At 42.0% G+C, this 12374-nt stretch overlaps 1 protein-coding gene across 4 annotated transcripts in view; it reads right to left on the bottom strand.

Annotated features, from left to right (window-relative positions):
* tpm4 (tropomyosin 4) overlaps positions 1–12374 on the bottom strand; it is a 26416-nt gene extending 14042 nt beyond the window's left edge. Inside the window, exons 1-2 of one of the 4 annotated variants that reach the window (XM_014215714.3) lie at positions 12002–12374; positions 7685–7810 (exon numbers count right to left, since the gene is read on the bottom strand). In XM_014215714.3, coding sequence (XP_014071189.1) covers positions 7685–7810; positions 12002–12115 — 240 coding nt within the window. In that variant the 5' untranslated portion in view covers positions 12116–12374. 4 annotated transcript variants of the gene reach the window in all.

Raw genomic sequence — 12374 nt, 5'->3', positions numbered from 1 at the left:
TAGTGGTAAAATATAAACTCCAGTGGGTGATCGAGATAAGACGAACAACCACCGATATAAACCAAAACATATGACATTTTCAGAACTGTATTGTTTGATTGGATTTTCATGCATGTCTGTAGGGAAGGCCTAATGTCATTTCCTGTAGGAAAAATGACACAAAATGCACATAAGGTAATCCCTCCCAAAATAGTCCATTTGGACTCTAGAAAAGTCTTAGTTTTTAGTATCTTATGTGAGCTGCACTGCAATTCTGTATTGTAAAGTGCTTAAGTGGACCAGTGTAAAAGGCCCTTAGTTGACTCTAAAATGTACTCTATTCTATACCCATTTGAAGAAATACAAGTTTGATAAGGTTACAGACTCTCTCAGTGGACTCCATGTACATTTCTGGGGACCCTATATAGAATATTAGTGTTCTGAGTATTGGTCAATGCTGGGAACACAATAAGAAGTGGGTAAACAATAATTAACAAAATTAAAAAGGTGAGTAAACGCTATTTCACCCAAAAAAGGTGGGTAAACGGCGTAAAAGTTTATGTGCGTTTACCCGCCACTGCATCCCTGATCTACTTCAAATACTGTACTTCGAAGGCTCAAGGGAGTGCCCCGTGGAACTTCAATTAATGCCAAAATGCATTACTTTTGAAGTTAAATTAGGAAAGTCGTGATATTCCCATAGAGAAAGTCCAAAGAGAAAAAATAATCCAGTGGAACAAGGAAGTAATTCTTTCCATAGCATGCAATTCATCCTGGTGCTATTAGGGGCAGGAAACCACTAGCCAATTACCAGACAGGCCAGTCAACAGATCTAGGCCTATTTGGCATTCACTGTAGGCTGCTGTATGTTTACGTGGCTGTCAAAAGCATACAGATCTAAGCAAACAAATGTAATTTAAAGCTTGGTGAGAGGGACAGACTGTTGTCTGCCCTTAAGACTTTTATAAGAAGGGATTAGTTGGGGTATTTCAAAGAAAAAAGTATTGGTGAGAAATACCTTCAGCAACAAAGTCAGTGGCCAACTTCAAATAGCAACTGGGTTGTCTTGACCCTTCACATAATCAGGATGTGTCTGTATCATAGAGCCCAGGCCTGGGAGAAATGTCCAGCATCTGCTTATCTTCCTGCTGATCTGGGCTGAAGCACAGGAAGTGTCAGAGTGTAGCTGGCAGACAGGCAGTATCCTGGGCATGTTCCTCAGGGGCAGGGAGTAGAGAAGCTGCGTCTCTAACCACTGATACTGGGTCAGATACTGTTTCATCCCTCTAATGGTTAAGACTAGGACTGGGGGTAGGGTAATCTGATCCTAGATCTGTGGTTTGGCGCAAAAAAGTCTATATCGAGCCAGAGGTATTCCCTCCAGGAAGAGGCTTGGCTCGGCTGGGAATGGAGTTAGCAGAGCCTGGGCTATAGCTACTCACTGGGCACACACTGGTTGAATCAACGTTGTTTCCACATTATTTCAAAGAAATTTCGTTAAACCAACTTGGAATAGATGTGAATTGGTGTCTGTGCCCAGTGGGTGGCAATCATCCTTCTCATCTACATGAATGGAAAATAGATCTTACCTGAAATAATCTCTAAACTAAACTGTGAGAACTGTTGAAATGAATATCCAGAAGAATATAAATGGTGGGACACTTTGCTCCTCACACTTTTCTTCATTGAATCTTTCAACGGCGATTCAACAAAAGCTGAGGGTGAAGTGTGAAGTAAAGTAACGCCTTGAAAGACAAGAACACCACTTCACACCAAATTAACGTCAAGGAATTTGTTTGATGCCGAAAAGAGTCTCCCTGCTTTAACTATTCAAACGACAATTCACTACCTCAAAGACAGACCAATGGTCCCTCCTTTCTGTACCGTGTTCCAGTGAAAGGGTTTGTTGTGCCAAGAAATCATCCTGCTCTGCGCCAATTACTCACACATGGGCCCATACTCCCATAAGGTTGCTACACAAGCGCTCAGTCAACCACTTCAAGTCTTTTCATCCTTGAACACGGACAAATAGCTTGAGTTTAAGAGGTACGTGTTCTTATGCTTTGAAGCTGAGAAGACTGAAATGATGTTAAGACAGTCTGTGTCTGAGTGAACTGTGAATGAATGGCGGATCTCAATAGCAACCAGTTTGGAGGCTTGGGGTTAATTCAAGGGATGAATTAAAGCTGCAATATGTAATTTTCTGAGCGACCTGACCAAATTCACATAGAACTATGAGCTATAGATCTGTCATTCTCATTGAAAGCAAGTCTAAGAAGCGGTAGATCTGTTCTATGTGCACTCTTTCTTGGATTCCCATTCTTATGTTTCGTTCGGTTTTGTACACCAGCTTCAAACAGATGAAAATACAATATTTTTGGTTATTGAAAAGATATGTCACAGCTTTTAGATGGTACAATGATAACAAGTCAGTGTTCTGTCATTAGTGAGCCTTGAGGTTCTCTCTTCTTTGTTTATCACCATATATCAGTGAAAGCTGCCTCCCCACAAGGCCTATAGCTGACAACAACTCCCAAGATGCCAGTGGTCTGGCACATTGACATCCTGGGCTTCTCATGGAGGACAATTCCATCCATTTCACATCTCTCTTTCTTTGCTCCCTGCAATAGATTCCTCTGAATGAAGGGGAAACCCTTCCTTTAGCCAGATCCTCTCATTACCTCCCCTCTGCTGCCTTTCCAGGAAAGACCTGAGCTTTCTCTCTCTAATTCTATCATCCGGCCTCCTACAAGTATGCAAATGGTAGCCTACATACGCTCTCTACATACATAATCAAGTATTTTAACATACATAACATGTCAAGGCTGCCTCCCATTCTACTGAGCAGTAACTCCACAACTCTCTCTCCCTCTCTCGCCCTCATTCTTTCTCCAATCTCTCTCTCCTTCCCCCACTCTCTGTCAGAATCTAATATCGCATAATGCAACAAGCCATTTAATACTTATATTGGAAATATCATCATATTATGTTTGATGATTCAGATCCCCTAGGCACATTTAAGAAGGAACAGTGTGTGAAATACTTTTTGAACCATCCAGCTAAGTTTGAACTGGCTCTCCAGAATTACCCTGTTTACCTATAGGCTACTAACATCTTATTCCAGTATTTGCACTTATACAAACCAAAATTAGGCCTTATTAAGATGTAATACTAATGAGGTAGACTACTTACAGCTTACTCCCTTCATAATGAAAAGTAAATGTGACAATGTCCAAAACGAGAATAAGATCATATATTAATGCTATGAAATATGTCAATAGAGGACCTTCTAAGACAAAGATGGACGATTCCTACTTTTATAACACCTCTAAGAATGATTATCCAGCTTTGTTTGGAGACCAAACGCCACGCATTGTATGTCTTCATCACTACCGGCAGATCAATTAATTAACGTGGCTTTACCACACTATTACAGAACGTAACGCTGTTTTGTAATAGTGAACATGACAGACTTGGTCAGGTGGAGAAGGACAGGTAAAAGACGTTTCCAAAGGGAATAGACAGAGAGAGGGGGAAAAGATAAGTATTCTATTGTCTCACTTTCTCCCGAAGTTCTCGTTCCCCATCCAGTTCTCGCTGTAAAACCTGAGTCCGGTCTTCTGCATCGTCGGCTTGCTGTTGCAAACACTGGATCTTTCTCTTCACAGCTTCCAAAGAATTCAAACCTGCCATTGTCGTGCTATTTGGTTAAAAAGAAAACTTTTGGTATAGAAAAATAAAATATTGTGTAAAAGCTGCTTTAGTCTATTCGAAACAGGATATAGGCTACAAATAGTATTCAAAGTCTTTGGAATGGCCCGAAAGAGCAGAATAGAAATCTCAAGTGGAAAAATAAAAGTTGTATAAGCCAAAGCAGTAGGCTATCCAGGTGTTTCCCGAAATGTTTCTTAAGTTCAGCTTCAGCCTAAGAATGGCTTAACAAAATTATTAAAATATCTACTTTGGAATGTAATATTTATGAACGCATTAGCGAAGCGCAGCGTTCCAGTTTTGAAAGGCAGATAAAATGGCAGGAACGATGAGAAAAGTTAATGTGCACTCCTCCAACGCAGAGAAGTGTGATTCAGATGAGGTCACGGTTCCAGGATAGTCAGGGCGTGCCGGTCCTGGTTGCGTGATGCTTGAGAGGGCTGTAGGCGAAGGGAACTTTCAATGAAAATTCAATGAACAGCTTAAATGATGAGACATCAATACAGTACATAGCCTGTAAAGCCTTAGGTAAGTCAACAGTTGCCTATGGTAAATTACGTATGTTCTTCAAATGCAGGTCTTCAGTTTAGTAACAAAAAAAACAAGGAGTAACGTTACAGGGGAAATCCAGTCCAGCAAACATGAGGCTAAATGTAACAATTTTAACTGCCTAAAAAAATAGCTCCCCTCTCTGACAGGGAAAAGTCATCCTTGACCTTTAAAAGATTAAACTGAACAGTTCATTCTTATGATGCTATATAGTATGTTACAGTGTACCAAAAAATCCAGGTTTTATCAACAGTTGTCCAGATCAAAGTCCAAAGTCTTAGATTTTTAGGCTATGCTCAAATCAAATCCAATTTAATTGGTCACATACACATGGTTAGCAGATGTTAATGCGAGTGTAGCGAAATGCTTGTGCTTCTAGTTCCAACAGTGCAGTAATATCTAACAAGTAATCTAACATTCCACAACAACTACCTAATACACACACATCTAAAGGGATGAATAGAATATGTACATATAAGTATATGGATGAGCGATGACCGAGTGGCATAGGCAAGGTGCAGTAGATAGTATAAAATACTATACGTATGAGATGAGTAATGTAAGATATGTAAACATTATTAAAATGGAATTATTTAAAGTGACTAGTGATCCATTTGTTATAGTGGCCAATGATTTCAACTCTGAATGTAGGCAGCAGCCTCTCTGTGCTAGTGATGGCTGTTTAACAGTCTGATGGCCTTGAGATAGAAGCTGTTTTTCAGTCACTCGATCCCAGCTTTGATGTACCTGTACTGACCTCACCTTCTGGATGGTAGCAGGGTGAACAGGCAGTGGCTCAGGTGGTTGTTGTCCTTGATGATCTTTTTTACCTTCCTGTGACATCGGGTGCTGTACGTGTCCTGGAGGGCAGGTAGTTCGCCCCCGGTGATGCGTTGTGCAGACCGCACCACCCTCTGGAGAGCCTTGCGGTTGAGGGCGGAGCAGTTGCCGTACCAGGCGGTGATACAGCCCGACAGGATGCTCTCAATTGTGCATCTGTAAAGGTTTGTGAGTGTTTTAGGTGACAAGCCAAATTTCTTCAGCCTCCTGAGCCTTCTTCACCACACTGTCTGTGTGGGTGGACCATTTCAGTTTGTCCGTGATGTGTACGCCAAGGAACTTAAAACTTTCCACCTTCTCCACTGCTGTCCCGTCAATGTGGATAGGGGGGTGCTACCTCTGCTGTTTCCTGAAGTTCACGATCATCTCCTTTGTTTTGTTAACATTGAGTAAGAGGTTGTTTTCCTGACAACACACTACTGTATGTTGTGGTGTGTTAGTGTAGCACTGGAGATGCCTATTTGTATTGGCTACTGTAACTTTATTGTTAAATATCTCATATGTGTGTGGGTGCCAATACACAAAGCAATGCTTATGATTCAGTTGTCTGTATATACTCCAACCAGCAGATGGAATAAGCAGGTTTTGATTTATGGTGTCTTGAGTGAGTGTCTGTTGTGGAAATGTGGTCGATACAGCTCCAGCTCTGTAAATGCCAGTGTGATTTGCCCACCAGAAAAGCTTGGAGCATTGATTTCATTAGACACAGGACTGTGTTGGCCTTTCTGTTTGCTTTAGCTGCATTCCTGACATTCTAGGACTGCTACTCAGCTATTGGAGCCTGCTCTCCCCTGCTGCTCCACAGCCCTTATCAGTAACAGGCCTGCAATAAACTACCACCAGCCCCCTATTCACTACAGCCCACTCCCTCATAATGTAGCATGCCCCAAAGACACAGACTTACACTCTTAGAAAAAGGGTTCCAAAAGGGTTCTTCGGCTGTCCCATAGAAGAACCCTTTTTGGTTCCACGTAGAACCATTTTGGGATGCAGTTAGAACCTTTTTTGTGTTCCATATATAAATCTCTGTGGAAAGGGTTCTACATGGAACCCAAAATGGTTCTACCTGGAACCCAAAAGGGTTCTTTAAAGGGTTCTCCAATGGAGACAACCAAAGAACCCCTTTTAGCTTTTAGGCTCTAGATAGCACCTATTTTTCTAAGAGTGTAGGACATACCACAAGCTTCAGGTTGGAGTTCCCCCTAGACACTGATCTAGGATCAGCCTCCCCCTCTCCAAAATCCTGATGTTAATCATTATGTTGGTTTGCTTATATTGTTTATTGTATAAATATTTGTGGTAATTCGTTCTGTCTGTCTGCTTGCAGATCCCAGGCACCAGGCCTGCTGTGTTTGGTGTGAGTGATAATATCTGAGGACGAAAGCAGGATAACATCATTTAGCCACGGGCAAAACAAACAGTGCCGTCCTCTCTGACAGCTGCTTGTGTCAAAATCTTCCTTTCTTCTGATGAAAATCTGTACATTCTGTATATTTCAATGGCTATAGATTAAAATAAGATTGTGGCTATTGAGAAACAACAATACAAGTTTATCCTCACTCAATACTGAAAAATACCCCTTATAAGTATGACAAATACACCCTTAATTCTATATGAAACTTTGAAATGAAGCCTAAGCCTGTAAGTACAGCTGGACAGTGCAGTACAGTCAGTGAAGGTATAGGGATACCCCCTTTATAGCAACTGACCAGCCATACAATAATCACTATGCTGTGTTTATCAGCATTACTGTCTGTTAACCAGCGTTACTGTGTTTAGGTGGAACAGATCGACTGAGTGTGAGTGTGTATGGGGTGTACAGGACTGGGTGCACAAGAATGTGAACACACTCTCTGATCTCCTCCCCAGGAGATAGGCCTGATCAAAGCACACTCACAGCTGGCACTGGCACTGGGGCAACGGGCCAGCCATAGAACTAGAATCTGTAGAATGGATATTCCCATTCATAATGATCTGTGCTGGTACAACAGTGGCCATATTTGGTTTTGGTGTTCTGAAGTCCTTTTAAGGGTCACACATGTTGCACAGGAATGTGGATCTCCTGTTCGCCTACCGATCGTTCAGCGTGCGTTTGACATCTGACTGCCGACTCTGCGATTCTACATGTAAAATTGGTCTGCACTCGGTTCGTAAGTACTCTTGGTAGGCAAACACTATTGGTGTGTTCGAGCCCTTAGTGATAGTGAAGGGACTGGGTGAAGGCTCAGTCCCAACAGGTGGGAGCCATTCCACTAATGCTCAATACTGTAACAATTATCTAACTAAATAATAAAGCCTTGGTAATAGGGACTGTTCATAACAGAGAACCTGTGTTATAGATGGACTATTACATTACCGTTCCCCAAATAAGCAATATTAGCCCGTTATTCTTAGCCCTTATTCTTAGTTTCTACATTTTCTAAACAAACTTAAACATATGACAGGAACTGGGGGGCCTGTGGTTTGGTTAATGAGGGTATTGGCTCAGGTGTGCCCCAAACATATTTAACCCATACCTCCAACCTCCTCCTAGTCCCCTCCCTCCAATCACTACCCAGTGGGCGTGTTATAGGGGCTCTACCCAGGGGCTTTGGTGCCTACTCACGTCTGCGGCGGTCTTCTCAGACTGTTCCAGTTTCTCCTGGGCATCTTTGAGGGCCTCAGAGTATTTGTCCAACTCATCTTCAGTCCCCTTCAGGTTCTTCTGCAGGCTCAGCAGCTCGTCTTCCAGCTAGAGCAGGACAGATGCTGGTTAGTTAAAAGTACACACAGTTAACTCACACTCTCTCTCTCTCTCTCTCTCTCTCTCTCCCTCTCTCTCTCCCTCTCTCTCTCCCTCTCTCCCTCTCCCCCTCTCTCTCTCTCTCTCTCTCTCTCCCCTCTCTCTCTCCCTCTCTCTCTCTCCCCCTCTCTCTCTCTCTCTCTCTCTCTCTCTCTCTCCCCTCTCCCTCTCTCTCTCACACACATCCGTTAGCTCCCTCTCACACACAGAGGCACAAAAACACACATACATTTTCTTTTGGTGTCTTTTCTTCTTTCAGTATTATAATAACATATTTTACTCATCTTAAATTACAGCCCTATCAAAGTTAAACAAGAAAGTCTCTTGAAGAATTCTTCGAATTCCTCCAGGTTTTTAGTATCAAGTTTCCTTTATGTCTTATCGTTTTTGTATATCCTCTTTTATGAACGAATGAAATCCATTTAAGTGGTTGAATTGGAAAGATTTTTCACTTTCTATAAGAAAATATTTTGCTATGCTTTGTACAGCATTGTGTTTCAGCTACACATCTAGCTACATCAAATTCCCCAGAGCCGCAAATAAAAGGGTGTGCATTTTCATTTACAAGGCCTCCCGAGTGGCGCAGCAGTCTAAGGCTCTGCATCTCACTGCTAGAGGTGTCACTACAGACACCCTGGTTTGAATCCAGGCTGTATCACAACCGGCCGTGATTGGGAGTCCTATAGGGTGGTGCACTATTGGCCCAGTGTTGTCCGGGTTTGGCCCGGGGTAGGCCGTCATTTTAAACAAGAATTTTGTTCTTAACTGACTTGCCAAGTTAAATAAAGGTTAAATAAAAAATTACTTTGTTAGATGTTTCTGTTCAGTGAACTTTATAGGACCAATGAATCTTGTTATTCAGGGACCTATTTAGCAGGCACCCTCATGGGTACCATTATTACACCCCTCTATCATGGGATGGTAAAATGTTACAGAGGAAAATGAATGACTTTAAAATTATAAGAATTCTGCTGATGGATTGATCATCTGCTCAAAGTAACAGTGATGAGATGATAACTCTATAAAGTGCATGATGACTTCCTTCGGGGTGTTGAAAGCTGCATTTATTTTTAGTCAGAAATAATAAGAGCGTTGGCATGCACAGCCTCCTGATAATCCCACTGGATTCCACACGGCCTATCTCTCCTTATGTCTAAAAATACAGCTGCTATCCAGGTGGAGACACCTGTCAGGCATTTGGATGGACGACCATACAGACGCCCTTGGTCTACCAGTGGACCCCAGCCAGAGCCCCATCACAAAGCTCCATTCTCAGTGTGAATAGCCTCTGGCACCTGGGTCTCCGTGGCTGTAGAGGTTGGGATTGTTGGACCAAATATATTGATTTTGGGGCGAGCCTTGCAGAAAACAGACCATCAATCAAGACATATCCCAGTGATGCTGCATTCAGCCCCTATTTGTCCTTTTTTCAGTTGGCATCACTTTAGTCCAAGTGTAGGGGGATGAAGTACTCAGATCACCATGAATCAAATCAAATCAAATGTTATTGTCACATGCATTGTAAACAACAGGTGTAGACTAACAGTGAAATGCTTAATTACGGGCCCTTCCCAACAATGCTGAATACAATACAAATAATAATAGAAATACAAATCTTTATATGATGTGCTGAATTCAGTTTGATGCAAACTAAAGCTAAACTTAGGGGTTATATAGGCAGCAGCTGATATACAGTTGAAGTCGGAAGTTTACATACACCTTAGGCAAATATATTTAAACTCAGTTTTTCACAATTCCTGACATTTAATCTTAGTAAAAATTCCATGTCTTAGGTCAGTTAGGATCACCACTTTATTTTAAGAATGTGAAATGTCAGAATAATAGTACAGAGAATGATTTATTTCAGCTTTTATTTCTTTCATCACATTCCCAGTGGGTCAGAAATTTACATACACTCAATTAGTATTTGGTAGCATTAAAATTGTTTAACCTGGTGTCAAATATTTCGGGTAGCCTTCCACAAGCTTTCCACAATAAGTTGGGTGAATGTTGGCCCATTCCTCCTGACAGAGCTGGTGTAACTGATTCAGGTTTGTAGGCTTCCTTGCTCGCACACGCTTTTTCAGTTCTGTCCACAAATTTTCTATGGGATTGTGTTCAGGGCTTTGTGATGGCCACTCCAATACCTTGACATTTTGCCACAACTTTGGAAGTATGGTTGGGGTCATTGTCCATTTGGAAGACCCATTTGCGACCAAGCTTTAACTTCCTGACTGATATCTTGAGATGTTGCTTCAATATTTCCACATAATTTTCCTACCTCATGATGCCATATATTTTGTAAAGTGCACCAGTCCCTCCTGCAGCAAAGCACCCCCACAACATGATCCTGCCACCCCCGTGCTTCACGGTTGGGATGGTGTTCTTCGGTTTGCAAGCCTCCCCCTTTTTCCTACAAACATAACGATGGTCATTATGGCCAAACAGTTCTATTTTTGTTTCATCAGACCAGAGGACATTTCTCCAAAAAGTACAATCTTTGTCCCCATGTGCAGTTGCAAACCGTAGTCTGGCTTTTTTATGGCAGTTTTGGAGCAGTGGCTTCTTCCTTGCTGAGCGGCCTTTCAGGTTATGTCGATATAGGACTCGTTTTACTGTGAATATAGATACTTTTGTACCTGTTTCCTCCAGAATCTTCACAAGGTCCTTTGCTGTTGTTCTGGGATTGATTTGCACTTTTCGCACCAAAGTATGTTCATCTCTAGGAGACAGAACGCATCTCCTTCCTGAGAGGTATGACGGCTGCGTGGTCCCATGGTGTTTATACTTGCGTACTATTGTTTGTACAGATGAACAGATGAAACTGCTCCCAAGGATGAACCAGACTTGTGGAGGTCTACAAATTTATTTTCTGAGGTCTTGGCTGATTTCTTTTGATTTTCCAATGATGTCAAGCAAAGAGGCACTGAGTTTGAAGGTATGCCTTGAAATACATCCACAGGTACACCTCCAGTTGACTCAAATGATGTCAATTAGCCTATCAGAAGCTTCTAAATCCATGACATCATTTTCTGGACTTTTCCAAGCTGTTTAAAGGCACAATCAACATAGTGTATGTAAACTTCTGACCCACTGGAATTGTGATACAGTGAGTTATAAGTGAAATAATCTGTCTGTAAACAATTGTTGGAAAAATTACTTGTGTCATGCACAAAGTAGATGTCATAACCGACTTGCCAAAACTATAGTTTGTTAACAAGAAATTTGTGAAGTGGTTTAAAAACAAGTTTTAATGACTCCAACCTAAGTGTTTGTAAACTTCCGAACTTCAACTGTAGCTCTGTTTTATTCCTCTTGTCAAGTCCAGGTGGTAATGTGTGTGGTCCATTGAAGGAGATATCATCCTGTCCTCTTTCCCTCCCAAGGCTGCTGTGGGCTGTTGGGAAGGAAACTTGCCTCAGAGGTCAGCGTCTTCAAGTTTCATTGTCCATGAGTCGTTTATTGATTTATGCCGACATTCACACTTTCATACCAAGCTTTGCTCTGTCAGCTCAAACCCTTGTAGGCATACTGTACACTCTCACTCCGTGAAGCATCATCTTTAATATGCTTTCATTTTGCTTAATAAAAGTTGATTATTTCATACATTTTCATGAACTTTGATTGACTTGGTCTTACATCTTCTTTTAAAATTCACTAACAATAAATTGCTAACAATGTCAATCTTTGATTTAGGTCCATACTTTAATCAAACATAATGTCTGGGATTAGTTAAATAAACTGTGTGATGTGTTTAAGCCTCATTTCCTCAGAAATATGTCTGGTATGGAATAAATGTTGAGATTGTCTTACAGAGTCTGGAGCAGTATGAGACATAACATCAGAGCCTGTACATGGCTTGAGTTTGAGCATCATCATCCAACTCCGTAAAACTAAAAAGGGGTTTTCGGCTGTCCCCATAGGAGAACCCTTTGCAGAACCCCCTTTTGGTTCCACGTAAAACCCTTTTTACATGGAACCCAAAAGAGTTCTACCTGGAACTAAAAAAGGGTTCTCATATAGGGACAGCCACAGAACCTTTGGGAACCCTTTTTTTTCGAAGAGTGTGCAATTTTACTGTGTCTAGTGTATGGTCCATAGATCCATCAGCATGTATCCTCTCCATCATTCTGAACTCACCTGTTTGCACTTGTCCTCCGCTGCCTTCTTATCGGTCTCGGCCTGCTCTGCACGGTCGATGGCGTTCTCCTTGTCCAGCTTCAGCATCTGCATCTTCTTCTTGATGGCCTCCATGGTGCCTGGTTAGAGTGTGCTCACTGAGATGAGAAATGCAGCTGAGAAAGTTGAGATGTTAACGCTGTAGTTTGAGACAGAGTCTGTCCTGTTCAGTACTGGAGCAACCTCCACTGGAACCTGCGTCCACAAGAGTCAGAGGGATAGCGAGACAGACAGAGGTAGAAAAGAGGGAGAGCGAGGGAGTGAGCGAGAGAGAGGGAGCACGCGCAGCACAGAAGGATACAGACTCAAGGCTAGGGCTGCCGTCAATACTTTA

Source organism: Salmo salar, chromosome 10, assembly GCF_965601325.2.
Source record: "Salmo salar chromosome 10, fSalSal1, whole genome shotgun sequence".
In the NCBI taxonomy this organism is placed as follows: Eukaryota; Metazoa; Chordata; class Actinopteri; order Salmoniformes; family Salmonidae; genus Salmo; species Salmo salar.
Note: the sequence above shows the minus strand (reverse complement) of the source record. Positions and strands in the feature narration are given on the sequence as shown.